The sequence below is a fragment of the Canis lupus genome, chromosome 1, assembly GCF_003254725.2.
Source record: "Canis lupus dingo isolate Sandy chromosome 1, ASM325472v2, whole genome shotgun sequence".
Taxonomy (NCBI): Eukaryota; Metazoa; Chordata; class Mammalia; order Carnivora; family Canidae; genus Canis; species Canis lupus.
In genome coordinates this window covers 31,034,556-31,059,962 of record NC_064243.1, presented here as the reverse complement: position 1 = coordinate 31,059,962, position 25,407 = coordinate 31,034,556, and the positions used below count along the sequence as shown (strand labels likewise).

The following is a 25,407-nucleotide window of genomic DNA, read 5'->3' as shown; positions in this document are numbered from 1 at the left end:
AGGGAGCCTGATGGGGCTCCATCCCAGGACCCTGAGATCATGACCCCAGCCTAAGACAGACTTAACCTACTGAGCCACCCAGGCGCCCCAGGCATAGTTTCGAGGAAATCCGCACTCTTGATAGCACAGGAGGTGATAAGAAAGGCCCTGCTTGTGAGCCCAAAGTGGACATAATTCAAATGCTGGTTTGGCTCACTGATAAAATTAAAACTATAAAATTAAAGCTGCGGCAAGAAGCAACAGTACTACTGAAACTCATTCAGGAAAAATAACCAGTTATGGCTATCCTGAAACTTTCAAGCCCCTAATCCCTCTTTTCTTCTCCTGAAATAAATTTTATTTTTAATTTTTTTTAAATTTATTTATGATAGTCACAGAGAGAGAGAGAGAGAGGCAGAGACACAGGCAGAGGGTTCGAAGCAGGCTCCACGCGCCGGGAGCCCGATGTGGGATTCGATCCCGGGTCTCCAGGATCGCGCCCTGGGCCAAAGGCAGGCGCCAAACCGCTGCGCCACCCAGGGATCCCCTGAAATAAATTTTAGAGCATGATTTTTGAGATTCCCAAAGCGCGCCAATGTCACGATCGGCCCGAAAACAGTGGCCTGGGTTGTGCCAGACTTTGACACAGATGATGTCTGGATATTCCGTTCCGATACTTGCCGCAAGAGTTGGTGATAAGCACGAAAACGGAAATAGCATATGCCAGTCATTATTTGTCCCGCTCACCACCCGTTCGCGCGTTAACCCCCAGAGCGACACAACGCCACAGGGGATCGATCCCGTGTCGGGCTCCCTAGGAGGAGCCTGTGTCTCTGCCGCGCCCCACCCCCCGCGGCCCCGCCTCCCGGGTCGCAGGAGCCCGAGAACCGCAGAGGGCGGGAGCTGGCGCGAGCCGGGGCGGCGTCGGGCGCGAACCCGTGTTTTCCCAAGTGCTGGTCACTAGACTGCATTTCTACGGCAGCCGAATGTTCCGGAGGAGGTTAAGGGGTTCCTTGCCACCGCCCGCTCGAGCCTACGCAAAGATTGCTTCGGTTTCTCCCCAGAGCCACTGCAGTGTTTTCGGGGAAGCGCGGGGCTGCCGAGGTCCTCAAGGTCACGGGGGGCTGGGGGGGGGGGGCGCTGGCCGGGCTTTACCTCGCGGAGGGGCCGCCTCCTCTTCGGCCCGCCCAGCGCGGAGCAGCCGCAGGAGCGCGCGGCCGCAGCGGGGCGCCGTCGCCATGGGGACCCGCACACCGCGCCCCGCCGGCACCTGCGGGCGGGGGGGGGCGCAGAGGCGGGGCTCCGGGCAGGCTGCGGTGGCTCCGCCCAAGGCTCGGAGCGTTGGGACCGACGCCGGGCTGCGGCACCCCGACCCGGAGACGGCGTGCTGGAGCCCCCACCTGAAGGCCGGCGCCCCCCGTGGTGGGAAAGGTGGGGCTCCTTAGCGTCCGCAGCTCCTCAGGCTATTTTAATAATTACCAATTTTAGCGTTATACAAAAGGTACCAACACCAGAGTAAACGAGTTTAAGGGATCTGAAGGGAACACAGAATAGGATAAATGGTTTGTCTTGGCAGTGTGTTTTTAAAAAATCATCGGTAATTAAAATTTGTCTACAAGGAATATACAGCACCTATATAATCAATAAATTTTATTCTAATACAGTTTTAGACTAATCCAGGCACCTCATTTTTTTTCCCTGCTGCCTTTCATATGTTTAAATTGTGTGAAAGGGTACAAATTAGATAAGCTAAAATTTTATTACCTGAGGCCCACATGGGTCCCCTTGACACAAAGGACAAATGAACCAAGTGAACAAACAAGGTCAATCTGATACTCTGTCACTAATCCACAGGAAACAGCTTTTGCTTTACTGTCTCAGGACCTATCCAAGAAAAACATGTCACATGGCAAAATTTCCTTTTGCTCTGTCAGACCCTAGAATGCTATTTCCCCACCCTGGAATCCCTGTTCTCTCCACCCAATTGAAAAGTTTACAAGATTGTATTTAATGTTCTGCTAACTTTCTCATTTTTAAAAGGGGTTATCAAAAAGACTGATTTGATAAATTGATCAAAATTCTTTGAACTCAGAATGCCAAAAGTTACTAAAATTACTAAAATTTGTATCATTCAATGGGTTTCACTCTCCCACCCCAAATTAGGTGATTTCTCTGTCCTGGAAATGAGGAAGCAGCATGGGCCTCTTCCAAAATGTGAAGGCAACTGAGCTATGACTGAATAAGCAAAATGTGGCATACCACACAATGAGATAAGTACTGATCCGTGCTACAACATAGATGAACCCTGAAACCTTGAAAATATTGTAAGTAAAATAAGTGAGTCATAAAAAATCATGTAGGATTCCATTTATACAAAATGTTGAGAATGGGCAAATCCATAGACAGGAAATAGATTGCTGGTTGCCAATGGCTGGGAGGTTTGGGAAATGGGGAATGATAGCCAATGGGTTTTTTTTTTTTTTTTTTTGAAAGATGGGAGTGATGAAAATGTTCTACAATTAGAACAATTATGGTGATGGGTGCACAACTCTGAATCCACTAAAAACCACTGAGCTGTACACTTTAAAAGGTATATTTTAGGGGGATCCCTGGGTGGCTCAGCAGTTTAGCTCTGCCTTTGGCCCAGGGCATGATCCTGGAGTTTCGGGATCGAGTCCCACATCAGGCTCCCTGCGTGGAGCCTGCTTCTCCTTCTGCCTGTGTTTCTGCCTGTCTCTCTCTCTGTCTCTCGTGAATAAATAAATAAAAAAATCTTAAAAAAATAAAAAGGTATATTTTACGGCGTTTATTTCAAAAAAGCTGTTGTAAAATGGGTAATTATTAACGTTTGCTGTACATTACTGGCGTTAGCTGTTGTGATACGCATCTTATACATGCTTTTTAACTTTCTCCTCATAACTACTACAAGTTGGTTATTAATCTCATTTTCTAGAGGAAAAACAAAAAAACCCAAAGAAGCTAAGTAAATGGGCATGAATACAAAGCTAAGGAGGCAGAGTGGGGATTCAAGTCAAGGTCCAACTTTAAAGTCCATGATCTTTTCATAACTAACACCAATACTGAAATGTGCAAAAGGTGCAAAATCTGGAAGAAAATTATGTAACCTAAAATTTTATAAACACAGCTTACTTTTGAGGACTGAACTCTTGTATTCCCAGACTGAGGACTACAGGTTTCTTCAAAATAAAACAATAAAGACTAATTTAAAATGATCACTTTATTAAAAATAGCAAATCTCACAAATACTCATTTAACATTTTGTTGGCACTGGCCACTGGAAAACACACCAGTGTGTGTACTGATTGTCTAACGTAAACTGAAGCAGGGCTGCCACAAAAAGCCTGTGCATCATCAACTTATAATCAACACGGGACTAAGTTTGGTGAGCTCAGGAAGGATAAACCTTCAGCCCTATTAATAACATTTTGCGCACTGCATTTCAAGTATAACCCCCATAAGGCAACAATAGAAAGCATAGCAGCACAGCCTCTGTATCATATTTCCTGATTAAGCCTTCAACAAGGCTGAGGCTCCGGTTATGGCGAATAACAGCAAGTCAAATTTACTAAAAGCAGTAGTGAAAACAATCATTGCACTGGCACTTTAATGACTTTATTCCTTGTTGTGGAAGATGATTCTGCTACTGGATTCAGCTGGAAAAGTAAAAAATGCTGTTTTTCTTCAAACCACAAGAAAGCAACCACATGTCATTTTAGCTGGTAGAAGAAGTATTTGGGACATCTTGTGCATCTGCCAAATGTAGTTTTTGTCTGGATTCATCAGTTAAGAAGATTTTCATTCTATAATGAGGGCTTCTTTTAAATTATGGGAAATCATGCTCAGGAGCTATGAGAGGTATTAAAAGAAATATGTTTAAAGGGAAAGTGCCCATATAGCTCCTGAGAAACTTGGATGTAATAAGACAATTTTTAAACGTAGTGAAGTAATTATATCCAGAATTTGAAGACTTAAAAAAAAGTCACTAAATCAAGATTATGTTACAGGTTCTAATAGAGCACAGAATTATATCAATGTGGCAAGAATCATTTTCATGGTAAGGAACTTATGAGAGGCAAATATGAAAACTTACCAGATTAAAAAAATAATAATTTAAGAGGACAACACCACTTTATCATCTTTGGGAAAACGATTTCTTTGTAAAAGTCAAAAAATAAAATCATCATAGCTCTAAAACTTTTTCTATAATCCTAATTATTCTTTAAGAAGACTAGAAACAGAATGGAATTCCTGCATGTATTATTCCCTTTCCTTATCATTAATGTTTTTCATTTTCCTCTTTCATCTCTCTATATAAATCCACCTGCTACCTACTTTGTCAAGCCCCAATTCAAACAATGCTATAGATACACTGAGAACAACTAAAAGCTAGCAATACACATATGGCAAAGGTTACTAAAGTATATAGACAGGAGTATTGCCAAAGACATTCTCGTCCAGTTGGAAAGCGGAAATTTAACATATACAAAAATCAACAGATAATGAAATAAGACAGAATGCTAGTTTGAGGTACAAATAAAATGCTATATGGAAATAGTCAGCTTTGGTGTTATTTGGTAAGGGAAAGGGGGAGCAGAGCAACTCTAGGTAGGAAGTACAACCTGAACAAAGGCATTAAGGTAAGCATGAACATGATGTGTTCTCAGAAATCCAGAGAATCAGCTTAGTGGGAATGAAAGATAATGAAAAATATAACAGTAAGTAGGCTGTGATCATACTATTGAGAGCCTTTGAAAATCTGACATGGTAAAAAAAAAAACCCAGAAAACAAAAAACTTGGTCTGAAATAGGAATGGCAAGAGGACAGTGATGTTTTTAGGAAGAATAATTTACTGGTATTGTCTAAAGTCTACAGCAGTACTGTGCAAAAGAAATATAATGCAAGCCACAGATATAATTTCAAAAATATATTTAATTTACACTAATATATCAAAAAACTATCAGCATAATCATTATAAAAATATTGAGATATTTTACATTTTTTCATGCTAAATCTTTGAAATCAGTGTACAAATTATAGTTCTAGCACATTTCCATTTATATTAGCCACATTTCACATGCTCAGTAGCTACATGGCTAGTGGCTACCATATTGGACAGTATGGCAGCTCCAGGGTTGGAACAGAAGAAATTTGAAAGGTTATGGAATAAAGTGATGAGGGTAGGGAATGAAGGAAGAATAAAAGGCAGAATTGATGATGCCTGACAACTAACTGTAATTAAGAAATGGCAAATAATTTCCTGCCCACATCCAGGCTCAATGGCAGATAGTGCCATGGTTAAGTAGCAATGTCTGATATAGTCATAGGAGGAATTTAAATAATCTTGGAGACTGAAATAATAGAAGCAACTGATGACAGAAAGGGAAATTAGGAGGGAAAGTCTGAATACAGAGAGAACAATTATTACAAATGAGGAAACTAGGGTTGCCAAACTTTGTTCAAGGTTACACACCTGCTTACCAAGATTTGAAACCAAGCAATCCAAAGCCCATGCTCTTGTATTCTATCATGTTTCCTTGTTCAACTGTTGTGGTCGAATCAAGTCAAGTGGTAAGATAAATAAACCTAATGTTTAACAGAAACTCAGTTCCTAAACTGATGTGTCATCTGCACAGAAAGAAAAGCATAGGATATAAAGCTCAGAATGAAAATACGGAAAGAAAAAAGAACTACTACGAAGAGAAGATTCATAGTTAACTCATATCTAATCTTCAAATTTAAGTCCTTCTTGGCAATGATGTTTCACATTAATGTGCCCACAGTTTACGTGGCTTCTCAAAATCTTATTTTCTTCATCTGTAAAATGGTAAGTATACCACCACCTACTTACAAGAATAGGACCAGATGAGAAAATGCATGTAAAGCCCGTCATAAAATATTTGGCAAGTAATAAGTACTCAAATAAGATGACCTATTTAATTGTTATTACTGGATTTGTATTTACTTCTCTATTTCTTCATTGTTGTTACTGCAAATTTTAACAATAACAATATGTGTTAAGAGTAATAATAATTTGTATATATATATACATATATATACACACACATATTCTACATTTTGAAAAATTTCATATACACATCATTACATGTAGCAATTACTGTATAGTACAGAGGATGCTTTGAGATGTTAAACAATTTATCCAAGGTTAATTATCAAAATTATCAAAACCAAATTTCAAAAATCAAATCTCTGGACTCTACAACCAGCATCCTTTTCAGTATCTCATTATTTAGTCCAAAAGGACTAAACTCTAAAATTATTTTATAGGCAGGATAATTTCTTATTGTTCTTATATATCTCACATTGTGCCTAGGACTATATCCAAAAATACATTTTGAAAATTCCTGCAATAATTGCTCCAAATTGAAAAGTTAAAACCTAAATATTTTACATGTGTTTTGGTGATTTCCTTTAAGCTACTTCTGTAATACACTTTTATTTACATCTAAAGTATTCTATGTAATGATAGTAAATTAAGTTTGGCATATTATGTCTATATATCCAACTGCTATTTAACTTAAGAATCCAAGATTCAAAATAATTTCCATGGCAACTAGCCTAATCCTCAAATCTCTTAATTTTTTTAAAATTTGTTTTAAAATTCCAAAAACAATACAAAGCAAAGCAGAACAAACCAGAAACAATGGCAGCATACAAAAAACAACTGAAAATGTCATTTGGAAACCAAAAGGGAAGAGAAATGGCCCCAGTAAATAACAGCAGGGCTCTTCAGAAGTTATAATTTATAACCAGAAGTTATAACCAGATGTTATAATTAGTAAACTTTTCACTGTTGATATTAGGCAAAAGGATACATGGAAGAATTCAGTTCTTCTAACTGTAACAGAAACAAATTTAACTTTTATAAGAAAAATATCTTAAGTAGATAATTGTTTACACATTTTAAAATAAACTATTTTTTTCATTTAAGCTTTCTTTAAATGAAAAAGTAAATACTGAAAAAACTTTCCAAAAATTTCCGGGTTGGGAAATTCACTTATACAAAGTAATTATAAAGTATCGTTAACATTTATTAAACACAAATATAAGGAGAGAAACCAGGTAATAAAAACTAGAGTTTTATAAAGATTCTTAGAACCATGATAATTATAATCATCTCTATTATTAGTTTTTAAAAGTTGCCATTTTAATGATCAAAATCTTTAAAAACTTTTGTGGATTATGAAAAGATTTCACATATCATTCAGTTTTCAGGATGAGGTAGAATTAATCACACCTATTTTACAGAGGAGAAAATCAAAGTTACAGAAATGTTAACTAAATTGACAATATTCAGATATAACTGAAATGCAAATCCCAGACTAAACAAAGGCTTTCTGGTTTCAAATTCAGTGTTCTCTCTATACCATAGTCACTTTCCTAAATGTACTGCAAATTAAACTTGTATTTATTAAGAGGAACAAGTAAAAGGAAATACTTGTAAGACAGAACACAGTAGATATGAAATAAAACATGTAGGCCTACCATTTCCCTTACATTTACTTATTCAAAGGATAAACAAAACCAACAGAAATGAAACCTTTTGTCATTAGTGAATACAGAAACTATTCTGAAATTAAAGTACATTGAATTCAGTTTATTTTTATATCAAGAAAAGGTTTTTTTTGGTTGTTTTTTTTTTAAGATTTTATTTATTTATTCATGAGAGACACACACACACAGAGAGAGAGAGAGAGAGAGAGAGAGAGAGGCAGAGACACAGGCAGAGGGAGAAGCAGGCTCCAGGCAGGGAGCCTGACGTGGGACTCAATCCCTGGTCTCCAGGATCACGCCCTGGGCTGAAGGCGGCGCCAAACCGCTGAGCCACCTGGGGTGACCTCAAGAAAAGGTTTAAAGAGGCAAATTTCATTAATACTTTTCAGTATAAGAATCATATGTAGTGTTACAGACAGGGCTATGTCCTCCCCAAACTCATACATTTTAGGCCTAATCCCCAATACCTCAGAATGTGAGTGTATTTGGAATAGGGTGTTACAAAGATGTAGTAAGTTAAAATGAGGTCATTAGGGTGGGCCCTAATCCAGATGACTGGTTGTCTTTACCAGAGGAGGACATTTGGACATAGGCAACCCATTCATAAAAAGGTGAATGCCATGTAAAGATGAAGATGGCCACCCACAAGCCAAGGGAAGAGGCCTCAGAAGAAACCAGCTCTGCCGACGACACCTTGACCTCCATCTTTGGGCTTCCAGAACTGTGAGGAATGAATTTCAGATGTACCGAGTCTATGGCACTTTGTTGTGGCAGCTTTAGCATGCTAATACGCATGGCAGTGTACTAAATTACCGTAAACACCAAATATGGTTCTGTATTTAGAAATAAGTAACCATCACCTGAGTGAATAATAGAAAATATATTAATCATGTCAGGAGTGTTTATATGTTAAGATCTTATCATATATGTACAGAAGTAAATCTTTCCCTTTTAGATTTGCCAGCATTCTCAGAATGTATGTGTAAATGTATATATGACAATTCCTTTGAAATATATTTCTTTTTTTAAAAAAAGAGTAGAATACAATGTGTATGAGACCTGAAAATACTACACTAAGTGAAAGAACCTTGTCATAAGAAGCCACATACTGTGTGATTCTCTTTATATGAAATATCCAGAATAGGCAAATCTACACAGAGAGTAGATTAATGGCTGCTAAGGGGATGAAGAGAAGGGAGGATTGAGAGGGACAGGGTTTCTTTTGGGAGTGATGAACATGTTCTGGAATCGGACAGAGGTGATGCCTCCAAAACACTGTGAATGTACCAAAAACCACTAAACGGTATACTTTAAAATGATTAAAACGATGAACTTTCAATAAAAAATGTTTATGAAAGAAAGAATAAAGAAAAAGAATTATACTCACATCAGACAGAAGCCTGTCTAGATTGGAGTCACTGGCTGTTTTTCTTTTATCCTCAGGAAGTTCCTCTAACTCCCCATAGAGCTCCAAATTCAAGCGAGCTAATTTCTCCTGCATTCCCCGAACATGCTCCATCTGTTCGATGGAACATTCATTTCCTGGGGGAACATCCCAGAACATTAATAAAGATTAGGATAGTTCAAACTAACTGCCTGGAGGAAAAACTTTTAAACTCAAGGTGTTCACAAGAAATTAGCTTTCTTTCTTTTGTAAGTTACATTGTTAATAACTGCATATTTTCTGTGTATAATCACAAATCAAATCTCTGGCCAGGAAAACAATGATAATCTAAGAAATGACTATGGGCACTAAGAAAATAAGATAGGAAAGATTTTCTGTAAAAAACAAAATCATCAGGGCACCTGGCTGGCTCAATTGGTGCAGCCAGCAACTCTTGTTTTCAGGGTTATAAGACCCATGTTGGGGGTGGGCATCACTTGAAAATAAAATATTTTGAAAATTAAAACAAAACAAAACAAAACCCAAAAATCATCCTTTAGGTAAAGGAAATTCTTTTTTCAATAGTAATATCATTTCTAGAAGCAATAGCGTCATCTAATCATGTTCAATTTGACAACTGCCATTTTAACCGAATGACCTCACATTTTATATTAATGACGGAACTTAAGAATCCTATAAGAGCTTCAACTATGACTCATTTTTGCCACCAATTATGTATGCCTCCTTTAAGAAATATAAATGAAAATATTTATGAAGCATGAGAAATACAATGTAATATTTTCAGTTGTATACCCATTAGTGCAAGACAGCTTAAATGCTAAAGGACAGGTCTTACACTATTTATTGACTAGAATTGTCTGAGGTAGTATTATCTGCTCAGGGCAGCTAATATATATACAGTACATATTACATATTTTTATATAGTTAAGTATAGCCTCAACAACCTTTTATTTTGCTAGAGAATTTTATTTTATTTATTTTTTTAATTTTTAATTTTTTTTTTTTGAGAATTTTATTTTTTAAGTAACCTCTACACCCAATGTGGGGCTTGAATCCACAACCCCAAGATCAAGAGTCACATGTTTCACTGACTGAGCCAGCCAGGTGCTCCTAGCCCTTACAACTTCTTGAAAGTAAAATTTTTTTTTCTAAAAAACTCTGGTTTTCTCAGAGATATACTATAGCTCAGAAGTTGAAGTACATATATCTTAAATCAACAAGAATTTATGTAAATTACACTATTAATTTCCTCCAGCTAGCTTTATATCATCTTCACACACCGACAATATTAAATTAACTACTGATAATTTTGAAGCTAGTTATAGCTCTTTAAAAATAATCCTTTTCTCACAGAAAATATCTCATATTTCCTTTACTTTAATGATGTTTTTCAATAATTAACCGTAACCTGGAAGGTCAAGTGGAAGAAATACCCTAAAAGAGAGGTGTGTGTGTGTGTGTGTGTGTACACATATGTATATACTGGCAGACATATAAATGTATCTCTATATAACATATATATATATATATATATATATATATAGAGAGAGAGAGAGAGAGAGAGAGAGAGAGAGAGAAAAGGTGGGGAAGGATATAAAGTAAAAATATAAAGAAGCAGGAATCATAAGAGATCCATGTGATCTAACATGAGAACAACAGAAACTCCAAAAGAATAAAAAGGAACAGATGGAGGAGAAATCAACTAGCAATAGAAAAAATATTCCTTCAGATGAAAATGAGTTGGTAGATATGATGGGCTCACTGATTCCCAGGCAGGATTGATGAGAAAAGTTAAAGAAAGAAAACTTTCAAACATCATTTTGTATCATCAGCAATTTATAAAAAGAACTCTTTTCTCTGAATTCCACCAGCAACAGGTATTACAAGTCTTTTAATTTTGCCAGTCTGGTGGTATGAGGTGATATCTCTTTGATTGCTATTGCGTCTGTGTTTGTTAAGCAGTTGAATTGCTCTTTTCAGGGCCTTTACCCAATTTTCTATTTGGTTATTTATCTTTTTGTTGGTAGTGGTGGCCTCAAAAAACCAGCATATATGTTAACACTTTTGGATTTGTGTGAGATTCTGTATGTGTGCATTCAATAATTTTCAAATCGCTTTATAAAAAATACAGGGACATAATTCTATCAAAAAAGGCTTATAAGGTGAGTTGCAAGCTGAATACAAAAGCTCTAACTATATGCTTTGTGAACTCATACAAAAATATCTACTCAGAATTTTTAATGAAACAGTTAACTGTTCATGAAAGAACAAGAAAATCAGATTCTTTTAAATTCAAAATGAGGAATGGTAGGCAAGAAATAAGTTTAGGCTTAAAAGGATAAAGAAAAATGATCTTGGGACTTTCCCAAACTAAAACATTAAGTCTAAAATATTTAACTGACAAAGAATATTCCTTTTGTTTGTTACTTTCAGGATAGTTATTTCATAATAGCAATCCTACTTTAACATTTCAACTAACCTTCCCTTCTTTTTTTTAAAAAAAAATTTTTTTTAAAGATTGTATTTATTTCCTCATGAGAGACAGAGAGAGAGAGAGAGAGGCAGAGACATAGGCAGAGAGAGAAGCAAGACTTGATCCCAGGACCCCGGGATCATGCCCTGAGCCAAAGGCAGATGCTCAACCACTGAGCCACCCAGGCATCCCTATCCCTAACCCTCCCTTCTTTTTTTTTTTTTTAAACCCTCCTTTCTTTAAAAAAAAAAAAAAAAAAAAATCTTTTCCTGGAGCCTGTGTGGCTCAGTTGGTTAAACGTCTGACTCTTGATTTTGGCTCAGGTCCTGATCTCAGGGTTGTGAGATTGAGCTCTGTGTAGGGTTCCATGCTGGACAAGGAGCCTGCTTAATAGTCTCTCTCTTTGCCCCTCCCACCCTGCACATTATCTCTCTCTCTGTCAAAAAAAAAAAAAAAAAAAAAAAAAACTTTTCCTGAAATTTCAGAAGACAAATTATAGTCCACGACCATGACAAATGAAATATAGGATGATTGCATGTTATGCCTCTGGACTCTTTTTTTTTTTTTTAATAAAAGAAAATGATACTTTTAAAAGGAATGGCAAAACAAATGCAAAAAATAGGATGCAAACATCCTGAAAAGAAAAACAAAGGGAAATATCTATGGCTTGCCGAATGCTTGAAGTTTTCCAGAGTGGAAATCATTCAAAAGGCTGAGAAGCCCTCTCTCCATTTCTTGAACATCTGAGACATCGGTGAGAAAAGAGTGCTGAATGGGAGCAGGCTGTGCACCTTTTCCTTCTCCACCCTGAGGTCTGGTCTTTTCTTTCATCACTCTGCGAAGATGATGCAATAAAAACATTAACTGCATATGATTATCTTTAAAAAGAGAAAATTATACATATATAATATACATAAGATATATTATCTTGCTTTCCAAATATCTAATACTACAAAATATTCACACACATGCAGCAATATCCTATATCACATTTAAACCTGTTGCTCCTAAATTAGTTAAAAAAACAAAACAAAACAACAACAAAAACCCTGTATATTTTTTATTCCTTTTCTGGCTAGTGCATCAACTTTGTCTACAAATTTTCTCATTCTATTTTAATAGGAAACAAAGTAAGGGCGTTCAAACCAATCATTCATTCTGCATGTTCTAATCCCTACACATTGTAACCTTCATTATTTTTCTCTAAAATCACACATGATAATACATGCTTCAACTGTTTAAAAAGTCAAGCCAAGAGAAAAAAAGGGTTATAAGAATTATTGGATTCAGTATTTACTCTGATAGCATTTTGCTGTGATAATATAAAAGAAAATAATTCACCTTTTTAACTTTGGTCGTTGTGAAGTTGACTGTGATGCAGGATTTGAAAACCCTGTGCTTTTACTAACTGGAATGGCATTTTTTTTGGCACTAGCAATCTGAGTAGAGTGGGCACTAAAAGACTTAGGACTCCTCCTCTTCACTTTCCGCTCCTCCATTGCTCTAAGTTCCTTATTGCACCAAGGCCAGCTTCTTATGACCTAAGGAAATACAGCAAAATTATACATATATGCTAGAATATGCAAAAATGAAAGGGGTTTTTAAAGACCCACTTCATAGGAGGAAAGAAGATCAAGAATTTCAGTGGCCATTAGATAAAGTTAGAATAAGGATCCTTTTTTAAAAAAGATTTATTTATTTGAGAGAAAGAGTGATCACGAGTGGGGGGGGGGCGGCGGTAGAAGAAGCAGACTCCCCACTGAGCAGGGAACCTCGATGTGGGGCTCCATACCAGGACCCTGAGATCATGACTTGAGCTGAAGGCAGACACTCAACCGACTGAGTCACCAAGGTGCCTCAGAATAAAGATCTAGCTGCTGTGCTATATATACAGGAGCCACAGAGCCCTAAGCAAAATCTGTTAGAAATTTTTTTTCACCATTTTCTTTATTCACTCACCCCACAAATATTTACACTATTCCACATGCCAGGCGCTATTCTGGATATTGGGAAGATAGTAGTGAAAAAGACAAAGTCTCTGTCCTCAAAAAGCCTCATTATAGAAGGGAAACAATACATGAAAAATAAACAAAATAGCCATGTGATATTCTCAGCCCACTCAAGATTTAGGTGGTCTTTAGATCTCCCTGCTAAAATTTATTCTTAGAAGAACCAACTAGATTCAAACAGATACAGATACAACTGAAGAGGTATCTGCATTTTTTTTTCTAATGAAACAGCTACACTTTAATTACTGAAGACAGTATAAATTGATGTAACGCTTGAAAATGTATATATATCTTTGACCCAGTAAGTCCCACTACTGGGAATTTATATAAGGAAAATAAAAAACAAAGAAGGAAAAAAGTCTCTGTATATAAATATGTTGCAGGAATAAGCAACAAATTAGAACAACCTAAAAGTCTAGTAAGGGGAATAAGTAAGTAAATTATACAACCATACAGAATAGAGGTTTTAAAGTTGACAATTAGACTTTATAGCAGCATTTTTTTTAAAGGCAAGGTACAACACTGTATTTTTGTAATGATTAAAAATTTAGAGAAATTATACACTTGGAAAAAGATGAGGTGGACATATAGTTGTTCACAATGATAACATTAGAGTTGAATTCTCTTTACGCCAAGCCTTTATATATTTCAAGACTTATATTCATATTATCAGATGCGTAAATCTTAAATATACAAATGTCCAAAAAAAGCGCTTTCTGAAAAAGATTATGTAGGGAAAGTTTCTTACTTTGTGATTTCTTTTGTCCTTTTAAGCACACCACGTAGTTAACAGTAGATGTATGGTGGTAAGTTTGTGTGCTGCCTAATGTCAAGAATTTCTAGTCAGCCTAATGCCCCATGTGCCCAAGTATCTCCATGCCAGACAAAGCCCAGGACAGAACAATAATACTTTGTGCCCAGGCTGAGCAGTTATTCTCTCCTATATACTAAGCATTCATCCACAGAATAGTAAAAATATATATATATATATATATTAGGTGCTAGAGCCTAATACAAGACAAGAATTCAATCTAAAAACTTCTAGAAAGATAATTAAAATATTTCTAGTTTTAATTGTATCATTCACAAAACGATGACACTGGAGTATTTTCCTCATCTCAAACAACAATCAATATCAAAGGTTATGCCTAACACAAAGAACTAGTGTTTAATCATTTTTATGCCATTATTTTTAAATGCTCTTATGTTTCAAAACTAATTAAATTTGCCTTCAGTATTTTGTTGCAGAGTTTTAGAACCAGCTCCTTTAGAATGCTCTAACAGCTTGATGGCCTTGTCAGAGTTTTCAATATTTCTAAGCAGGGTCTCTAATCTTCTCTTAATTTCCTTCTGGTCTTCAAGAGCACAGCCAATTCCTATGGACTGAAACTTCTGGTCAACAGGCCCTGGTGGCACCTCAGATGAACATGCACTGTACAGGGACATCAAGTGACTCCTGGCATTTCCCAAACCATCCAGAAACTTACTGACCACCTCATCAATAATCCTGGTGGCATGCTTTAGGGATTCTTGCTGCTGGGGGTTTCTGATTGTTTCTACTGAAACTTCAACAGTGAGGGTTCATCCCATCAAACAGTTTGCCATCAGATTTAATTCTTCTCTTTCTCCGTCGCTGATCTGCCTCATATCCTGGCTATTCTGGATGCTGTGGATCATTTCCAGAAGGATTTCTTTCTCTTGCTCAACAGCAGTTGGCGGCTTCTCTCAAAGCTTCCACCCTGAGCTCCAGCTGTCCAGGCTCTCCAGCAGGCGGCTGGAGTGGTCCGCCATGGAGGAGGAGCAGCAGAAATGCCCCTCATTGGCTTTCGTGTTGATCTTGGCCTAAGCCATATGAGGTATCTGCATTTTAATTAACAACTAGAAACCATATTTCAACTACGAAGCAGAAACTCAGTTTCACCCTAGGGATAATACTGGTTCTAGTTCCTTGATCAACTGAAGTTCTGTAAAATTAAACTTGTTCCATGATTATTTTGAATATAACTTTCTCTACTTATTTCCAAGGATACAGGAAACTGTATTATATACGTTTAGGTTTGCTAGTATCAAAAGTTACACTATGAAGCTCCAGGTCGCCCTTCCATAGAGAACACAGACCCAATATTTTCCCCTTATTTCATGTATTAATCAGTTTTATTTTCCTAACAGTCATCCATCTAAAAATATCCTACATTTTTAAACTAGGCATTCTATTAAATTTTTTTTAGATTTATTTATTCATGAGAGACACAGAGAAAGAGGCAGAGACATAGGCAGAGGGAGAAGCAGGCTCCCCCCCAGGGAGCCTGATGTGGGACTTGATCCCAGGACCCCAGGATCACACCCTGAGCCAAAGGTAGATGCTCAACGACATAGCCACCCAGGCTTCTCACATACTATTAAATTCTTAATTATATTGTTTCATATATCATGACAAATTTACATGGCTATTTACCTCATCAGACTATAAAGTGCCTTAGCAGTATTAGCTCTTTTTGTGTACACTGTGATGAATGTAACCATGCTATGACTGTTCCAAAAGATTCAAATTCACTGATTAGACTCCTAACATAATTCTTTGAGAACTTTAGTGAGAATAGATTTTTCCCACTGGATTTTAACCAGCACTGGACTTTAAACCATTTCAGCTTAGTGGGCTCAAGGTGGCTCTAAACAATCATAACAGGCACTATGATACCTCAAAAAGAAGCAAAGGGTTTAAAGTAAAGGCTCTAATGACCAGTCTTTAATCCCAGATACCAAGGGCAAATTCATCCAAATCGTGGCTAACAATTTTTCTTTAAGATACATTTTTAGTAACTGAACAGACATTCTGGCGTTGTTTCAGCATACAACACGAGGTAAAAAGAATTTTAATAAGCAACTGAATAGAGACAAGGATCTGTATAAACTTGTGATACACATAAACACACTCAACCTCAAGTTTAATGATGCTAATACACATTTGGTGAAACAAGAAAAAGAAAAGAAACCCCAAAACCTGAGGAAGTAAAGCTATGCAAATAAACCAATAGTGGTTTATTTTAAAATTTTAAAAAGATTTTATTTATTTATTCATGAGAGACCCAGAGAGAGAGAGGCAGAGACACAGGCAGACGGAGAAGCAGGCTCCACGCAGGGAGCCCGACGTGGGATTCGACCCGGGTCTCCAGGCTCAGGCCCTGGGCTGAAGGTGCTGAGCCACCCAGGCTGCCCCCAATAGTGGTTTAAACTACGATGTACTGAAGGGCGAGGACTAGAAATTTACCCATTTTTGGAAGGCAAATCTCTGCCACAGAGAACCGAAATCTTTCCCGTATACACATAGCAAGGAACCTTTTAGAGAAGGCCTTCCCAGACTGCTCAGTTACTCACACACTGGTTCTGAGTGCCAGGGACGCACAGCCTCCAAGCAGGACCACTAGGAGTCCCTCTTGACTTCACCTCATTCCCCTTCCTCAATCTGCCCACACGGTGACCCTTGACTTTCCCGAAGTGAGCAGTGACCAGAGTGGCGGCAGGGGCCTAAAGGGGACACTGCGGGAACGACTTTGCTTCCACCTCATACCTGAGGAAGGAGAGGATGGGGGTTCTCTTCCTCAACCTGCAAAGACCCCGGAGTCTCCGAAGTCAGTGCCGCAGCTGCAGCCGCCGACGCTACTGCTGCAGCTAGAGCCGGGGTCACATCCCGGACCCAGCGCCGCCACAACTCCTTTTGTTTACGGAAGTGACGCAAGGGGGCGGAGCCTCCGTGCCCCTGGCGGGAGCCTGGCCTCTTCCTGCCCCACCAGTACGGCTCCCGTCTCCGCCCTTGGCACCGCATTGCTTCCACTGTCTTGTCCTCAACTGTACTTTAGGCGGACGTGGAAAGGCAGACTCATAGCTGGGCTTTTATTTTGGGTTCTGTGGCCCAGAAGCCCGGGGGGTGAAGGAGTGGCGATGGAGGCCGGACGGGAAACTCCGAGCCCTTTCCGGAAGCTGCCCCGCCCCCTGGGTGAGTGTCAGTTCCCACGCACTACAATTCCCAGCATGCTATTCGAGCAAGTCCGGAGGCGGAACCAAAGTGTCGCCATAGCAACTGAGTCCACTCCCTCTCCCGGATGTCTCCAGGTAAACCAACTTTTTTAGCACGGAAGGCGGCATGAAAGAAAAGTCGTGTTTCTGCTTAACGACCCCGGGCCGAGCCCGTAAATGCGATTTTATTACAATTAAGAGCTACTGTGTTCAGGCCGTAGACATATGTTAATCTCTTCACCTTCACTACAATTCTAGGGGTTTTAATCCCCGTTTTAGAGATGAGGACTCTGACACTCAGAAAGACTAATAAATCCACGTCTCTCTGTCACCAAGACAGTTCTTCCGCTCTACATATTTCTTCCTGAGAAGGAATTGTGAATTGTGAGAGACGAACTATCCTAAATGAGGGGACAGATCCATATTTCATTCCCTAGTCTGGTGGATATCGTTTCCCGTGTGGTGGTAGGGTGGGGGAGGTTTTAGGTTTGTACATCTTTAGAGACTCTGGATAGTTTTAGGTTTTTAGATTTTATAGACTCCGAATAGTACCACATATTTATACTGAATTTGTTAATGAGGAAACTGTATCTAGAGACTGATATCAATATATCAATTCTAGAAAGGCAGAGCAAAGTAGAAGTCAAGTATTCTAGTTTGGGATGTTTTGCCACCGCTACTCCTTACATTTTTAAAGATTCAGAAATGTTTTAAAAAGAAAGACTAAGTGAACATCCATGTATCCACCATCCAGAATGGTATGATGTTAATTTTTTTCATTTTATATTTTTTAATGAAAGAAATAGAACATTACAGATTAAGTGGGTGCCCCTATTCCCAGTACCACTCTACTTCCCTTGTGAGAGGCATGGTCTTAAAGTTGATAAGCAGCTTGCTAATCTAGGTTTGAATGCTTTCACTATTACTATATATTTATAAGCAATATATAGTATGACTGGGCTTTTGAAGATTCACATGAATGTTATTATATTTTGTGTATTGATCGACAACTTGGCTTTTTCATCTAACTGTTTTTGATAGCTATCCACATTGATACATCTGTCTAGACTTCATCTGGTTGGCTGTATAGTATTGTGTCAAAGAAGTTTCTCACACATTATTTGGAAATTCCTACAGTGATGGATACATTTAGGTTGTTTCCCATTTTTCACCATTACAAACAGTGTTGTAGGGGACAGTATTCTCGATATCTTTTCTCAATGTCTCTTAACTAATCTCTGAGTTATTTTATCTGTATGAGCAGAGCTTGCAAACTGTTGATTCACATGCTATTCTAATTTTTCAAATTGGTTGCTAACAGCTAAAATGGAACTAATAAAAAAATGGATGTCATCCCATTCATTTGGCATTCTAATAATAATGGGAAGATCTGACCACACTAGATCTACACTGTAGCCTGGCAGCAATAAGTCAAGCAGACGAGCACTGTTTCCTGTGCTCTCTAGTTTTTCCCTAAGTCCTTCTGCTTTTAGTACTCGTCTGAGCCCTGTCGTATTTGCATTTGCAACCCCTAATATAATGTAGGGACGCAAGAAGGTATCCTTACATGTGTACATATTTCAGGTCTTCAAAGTTCTGTATCGAGTCCCTATTTTGGCCAGACACTATTGTAGGAGGTCAGAGGGCATCTATAAACAAGTCTTGGACAAGAGCCCTATAGTGAGAGATCTTACAGTCTTGATAAAGGAGATGGTCAATAAATTAGTAAACAAGAAAGTTTCAGTTAATGAAAAGTGCTCTGAAATAAAAGCTTAAGTTCACAGGGTGTTACTGCAAGGTGTGGGGTACTGAAGAGGGAGTGTAAGGCCCTTCTGAAAAAGCAACTTTAGGAGTTGAGATATGAATGAAGTAGAGAAGCCAGCCATGGAATGATCTAGAGGAAGAACATCCTTCAGCAAAATATATGGTTAAACCACAGGTCTTTAGGCACAAACAAGATTGACAAATTTGAGGAAGCAAGCGGTCTGTGTGGCAAATTGTACTGATTTAGAGACAGAGTGCATGAGATAGAGCCACAGTGGTACAGTTTAGAGTGCGATTTCTTTTTTTAATTTGAATTTTATTTTTTAAGTTTAATTTTTTATTTAAATTCAGTTAATTAACATATAGTGTATTATTAATTTCAGAGGTAGAGTTCAGTGATTCATCAGTTGTATGTAACACCCAGTGCTTATTACATCACGTGCTCTCCTTAATGCCCATCATCCAGTTACCCTGTCCACTCTCCTCCAGTGACCCTCAGTTTGTCTCCTATGAGTAAGAAAGAGTCTTTTAGGGTTTGTCTCCCTCTTTGTTTTTGTCTTGTTTTATTTCATCGTCCCTTCCCCTATGCTCCTCTGTTTTATTTCTTAAATTCCACATATGAGTGAGATCATATAATGATTGTCTTTCTCTGACTGACTTATTTTGCTTAGCATAATACCCTCTAATTCCATCTACATTGTTGTAGGTGGTAATATTTCATTTTTTAATGGCTGAGTAATATTCCATCATGTATGTGTATGTGTGTGTGTGTGTGTATATATATATCACATCTTCTTTATCCATTCATCTATTGATGGACATCTGGCCCCTTTCCAGAGTTTGGCTATTGTGGACATTGCTGTTATAAACATTGGGGTGCCTGTGCTCTATCAAAACACTATTTTTGTATCCTTTGGTTAAATACATGATAGTGCAATTGTTAGGTGGTAGGGTAGCTCTATTTTTAACTTTTTAAGGAATCTCCATACTGTTTTCCAGAGTGGCTGTACCAGTTTGGCGTGTGATTCTTTTACTTGAAATCTAGAGTTCTTCTTTGAAAGAAATTTTGTTCTTTGAGATTTATTAGAATTTTCTTTAAACTGCAAAAATCCCTCCTTTGGATTAATTGTTAAATAGACACCTTGTATAAATTACTCTAACCAGATGCTTTCTTCCTAAGGGCAATATGCAAAGCATAAGAGCTTTGATCATCAACAATCTCTAGCCCCACCACTAATATACTCTATAGCATAGATAGGCAGGAGGAGTGCTGTTGGTGAATCTCCTGGTAGTGATGGTTATACCAGTGTTCAGGTTCACAGACTCTAGACTTACAAGTCAGAAACTCTTGGGAACTCAGGAATCACTGTTTTTAAAAAAATTTTTCTTACAGAAAATTTCAAACAGATTTCAAAGAAAATAGAATAGTACCTGTTATCTACCTATTGACTCATGACCAATCTTATTTTTTCCTCCTACATTTTTTCCTCTTCTCTATTATATTGAAGCAAATCTCAGACATCATTTAATCCATAATATTTCAGTATATATTTCTAAAAGAAAAAAAAACTTAACCAGAATATCACTGTTATTCCTGAAATAGTAATAATTACTTAATATTATTAAATATCCAGTCAGTCTTCAAATTTCCAATAGCATCATAAATGTCATTCATCACTTTTTTCCACATTTCATTTGAATCAGGAATATTTTTTTAAGTCCTCAGGTGATGAATGGATTTGGAAGCCAGTGTTTTTTACATCCTCGTTTCTTCAGACACAAACATGCGTTGTCCTTCCCCTTGAGAAGGTCACATTCTAAAGGAAAAGGCAGATATCTCAACCCAAAGCAAATTTCTACTCTACCTCAGTGCCTGGAAAAAGAGTAATCCCTTTGTTGTGCCTGTACTTCTAAGATGGAAGAGGTTTTTTATTTTGTTTTGTTTTCGTTTGGAAGCCTGTTCATTTGCTAAGTGTTTCTCCCCCTACTTTTCCTGCCATATCAGAATGCCTAGGCTGGGATAGGTCAGACTCAATGCTTCTTTGCATGCTTTGCTCAGGAAACATCTAATAACAAAGTCCTAAAACATAAATGAGCTCACCATATTCATGAAACTGAAAGAATGCCAAGGTACTAGTCTACCCTAAAATGTTCGTGTTAAGTAAGCATTAGTGAAAGGCTCAAAACTAAACATAGAGATGCTTATAATTGTATTTTACTGGTAGCTGCTTTGGAAAAACAAAGGGTAAATAACAGACCTGACCAATTACAAAGACTTAGACATTTACAGAATTCTTACATATATGGTCTTTTTTTTTTTTTTTTTTAAGATTTTATTTGTTTATTCATGAGAGACAGAGAGAGAGAGGCAGAGACACAGGCAGAGGGAGAAGCAGGCTCCATGCAGGAAGCCTGACATTGGGACTCAATCCTGGGTATCCAGGATCAGGCCCTGGGCTGAAGGTGGCGCTAAACCGCTGAGCCACCCAGGCTGCCCCATATATGGTCTTTGATTTATTTGTTTTCTTCATTAGATCATAAGTTCCTTGAGAGCAGATATGTTTTGATTTTGTATCTTAAGCACATTGTGTAGAATGTGACATAAAGTAGATAATAAATGTATGTGTTGTGAATTGATAAAGTTCTCTAATTTTATTTTTGAAAGTGAAGTGATTTCTACAATCCCTATTTAAACTCCATAATCCAAAGATCAAGGCCTAGTCACAGTGCCAATCAGATAACATCCCTAATGCCCAGGCAAATCATCTCTTTTAGCTGGGCAATTTGTGTTTTGGTACACCAGCCTTCATAACAAAGAGATCTGATGACGAAACTAATCCAAAAGTTTAGGGAAATTGTTAATTGAGTAATTCTTTTTCAACTTAATATTTGGGATAGTTTTAGTTTATGATTTTACAAAATGTTTTAATGCAATTTCATATTCACACTTCCTTTTTAAGGCCAAGAGTAGTTAACAGGATTAGGGAATGATTATCAGCAAGATATTAGCAAGAGCACAATTCATCTTTCTAACATCTTTTCTCCAAGTTCTTGTCATAGGAACACTTCAGCTTTAGGAGAAGGCTTGTGTTATAGGCTTAACCAGAAAACAAAGTATACCATGGACCAGGAAGTTAGCTGTACTGCATGACAACACTTCCATCAGTTTTCTGTCCTTTGTTGAACTTTAAGTTTAGTAGTATTACCAAAGAGTACCACAAGGCTAGTAAGAAATGCTTGTAGGGATAGCTTACGGTATGGAAGAGAAAGTAGAAGGTGGGGAGGGAGGGAAGGAGGCAGGGAGGAAGGGAAGGGTAGAAGGGGCCCTCATAACACCTTATTTATATCTCTATCTAACAAGGAAATTTTAAAGTGTTATTTAAAACCTAAATTGCTACCACTCTGTCTTTTAAGAGTTGTCATAGTTCCTGTCAAGGAGAAATAAATCTTACATAGGGAGGGAAAGGGGATGAAACTCTAGGCAGATGGCCCATTGTGTGTCATAATATAGCAATGAGAGTTGGATATGCACAAGTGGGCAGGAGGTTGAGTTTGAGGACATGAAACTGAGAAAATTGAATTGTTCTATGTAATAAAGTGGGAAGAATTGTTCACTGTGGTAGAGGGTAGAGGTCGGGAAATATTGAGAAACAGGACAGCAAAGAAAGCAGCAAAGTGAGAAAGGAGATCAAAGTGGTAAGAGGGAGAGGACTTTAAAAAGGTCAGTGAAGTCTATTGTCCAATTTGTAATTGCAGAGTTGCTGTAATTACACAGACACATACACGTCTTCCATGCTTCCACACTTCAAGATAAATCCCCTTCAAGCTCAAAGCTTTGTATGAATTAATCATTATGAAAATCAAGGAAAACGCATTGTATTCTGCATTTTTGGAGATTCATGGAGAACAAGAGCAATATGTGTGTAACAGTAGAGTGATCTATAAACTCCATTATTTCAGGTGAGGCAGATTAGAGTCGGAGGTGATTGGGAAAATTACAAACCATGGTCTATGCTATATATAATCTTAGAAAAAGGAAAAGAGATGAGTTTGTCACTACATAAAGACAAGTATTATATTCAATTTTGCTTCACTCTATTTTTTTTAAGATTTTATTTATTTATTTATTTGAGAGAGAGAGAGAGTGGGCTCATGGGCACAAGTAGGGGAGTGAGGGAGGGGGCAGAGGGAGAAGGAGAGACTATGAAGCAGACTCCATGCTGAGCCCCATGCCTGTCTCAGGGCTCAATATCACAACCCTGAGATCATGACCTGAACCAAAACCAGGAGTCGGTTGCCCAACTGACTGAGCCACCAGGTACCCTTCAATTTCAGTTTAAAGGGTAGGGGTACATGAGATGACACCTAATAATATGCTGGGCTCTCCTACTAGTCTGTTAGCTACTCAAGGAAGGAACTAAGTTTTATACATCTTTATGTTCCCAAAGCCTAGCCTAGTGTCTGGCATACAATGGAAGATTAGAAAATATTCACTAAATTAATGAATAAATGAGGAAAAAATCGGACCCATATGATGGCAAGTGGCAGATGGAATTATTATTAAATTAAGTGTCACCGTAACTCAGATTACTTTCAAGAATTAGAATTAAGATTGATTCTTAGTCATACTGGCCTCTGATCTCCAGGTGGCAGTATTATCTCATGTTAAATTGTTTTGATACCCGATTCCATTTAACTTTTGAGAACCTAAATGAATTAAAAATCCAATTCTTAGTTTATTTCTATAATTGCACAGAGCCAAAGAAGAAATAAAATATAATTACATAAGATTATGGACTTTCCCCCCAATTTCAACATAAATAAAAATTACTGGTAGTTCCCTAATTTAAGCAGTTTCCAAAATATTGACAATAAGTACAAATTTGGGTACTTTGTTTATGAAACACATATATTCCTTCAAAGTATGAAAATGTGGGGGGTGGGTATGGGAGGAGGAACAGGCCATGGAGAGAGAAAGTGAGTGAATAGTAATATGTCTAGAAAGAAATCATTGCCTAACAAATAGGGTGACCAGATTAAATGCAAGATGATCAGTTAAATGTGAATTTCAGATATATAAAGAATACTTTATTTGTATAAGTTGCATGCAATATTTGGGACATCCTGATACTAAATATTCCTCATCTGAAAATCACCTTCAACTGGTCATCGTGCATTTTTCTTTCCTGCATTTTTCTTTGCTAAATCTGGCAGTCTTACCAACAAATATACTGTTGTTTTTAATTCCAAAATAAGCATAACTTTACCAGGTCTGCCAGACACCGTGGTGTTTCCTTATTTGGAGAGATGGAAAGGAAGTAACTGGTAGGATCAGCTTCCTTGTTGTAAGTCCAACCTTCTGCTCATTGTACGCTGCCGGCTACCCATGAAGAGCAGAGTTCTTTAGCTGAGTAACTTATTTTCAGGAAACTGACCCCTCAGGCAAGTGCAGATGGTATAGTCTGAAGAGACTATTTTATACAAACACAGTGTTTTTTTTAGCATTTGTGAATCTGATTGTAAAAACCAAGCTCTGTGAATAAGCAAGGAGATCCTAGATCCCTTCACCTCTGATTTATATTTTTCAGAGATAATCATACATACCAGCTATGTCAATAGAAAAAAAATTAATTATTTATGAAATAAGCCCTATTTCAAAAAAGTAAAGAATTTTCTGGTAAATTAAATCATATGTCATAGTTTTATGCACATTTGCATTTTTTAAGAAAGATTTTATTTATTTGAGAGAGAGCACACTCACACATGAGCAAGGGGAGTGACAGAGGGGAGAAGGAGAGAGAGAATCTCAAGCAGATTCCCCACTGAGTGTGGAGGCCAGTGTGGGGCTCAATCAGGTCAAGACTTGAGCCTTTACCTACTGAGCCACCTAGGTGCCCCACACATTTGCATTTTTAATGTATGCATTCCTTCTCTTCCAGATAAAGTGCTCTTCAAAAGTTCATTTGCAGATATTTCTGAATTCAAAACAAGCTTTCCATAGGAACATTATTATATTAGTCAGATCTTCAGGTTACCTAGTAAAAATGTATTTAATTGGTTATATGACTGAAACACTATTTGTGGTTAAATTCTCTTTAAAGGTTGATGTAATAAAAGTATTTTAAAGAGCAAGAATTAGGAAAAGTTTTTAAAGTTTTGAATATTCATATTTGAGAAAATATCAATGGCTCATATTTATTTTGCTCTCACTCTGTGCAAGAAGCCATTC

At 37.6% G+C, this 25,407-nt stretch overlaps 2 protein-coding genes and 1 pseudogene across 3 annotated transcripts in view; 1 reads left to right on the top strand and 2 right to left on the bottom strand.

Annotated features, from left to right (window-relative positions):
- Positions 1-3,199: 3,199 nt before the first annotated feature.
- Positions 3,200-17,223, bottom strand: CCDC28A (coiled-coil domain containing 28A). The gene is made up of 6 exons (XM_025422406.3): positions 16,969-17,223; positions 12,733-12,932; positions 12,063-12,226; positions 8,901-9,055; positions 6,835-6,857; positions 3,200-3,770 (listed from the first exon to the last, which is right to left on the bottom strand). Exons 1-6 carry the CDS (start codon positions 17,221-17,223, stop codon positions 3,713-3,715), a joined length of 855 nt encoding a protein of 284 aa, XP_025278191.1. The 3' UTR covers positions 3,200-3,712.
- Positions 14,390-15,251, bottom strand: LOC112644193 (BAG family molecular chaperone regulator 2-like; annotated as a pseudogene).
- A 143-nt stretch (positions 17,224-17,366) lies between the features above and the next one.
- NHSL1 (NHS like 1) overlaps positions 17,367-25,407 on the top strand; it is a 302,556-nt gene continuing 294,515 nt past the window's right edge. For both annotated transcript variants that reach the window (XM_049113042.1, XM_049113039.1), the window contains exon 1: positions 17,367-17,510. The gene's annotated coding sequence lies outside the window, so the exon portion shown is untranslated. The remainder of the gene's footprint in view (positions 17,511-25,407) is intronic.

Excerpts from the sequence above, each read along its gene's own strand:
- CCDC28A (XM_025422406.3), bottom strand. The coding sequence starts at position 17,223 with ATGCGGTGCCAAGGGCGGAGACGGGAGCCGTACTGGTGGGGCAGGAAG. Across the intron at positions 12,933-16,968 it reads CCCATCCTCTCCTTCCTCAG|GTCATAAGAAGCTGGCCTTG; the intron begins GTATGAGGTGGA and ends GTATTTCCTTAG. Across the intron at positions 6,858-8,900 it reads TAGACAGGCTTCTGTCTGAT|TTAGAAGAACTGAATTCTTC; the intron begins GTGAGTATAATT and ends TTTCTGTTACAG.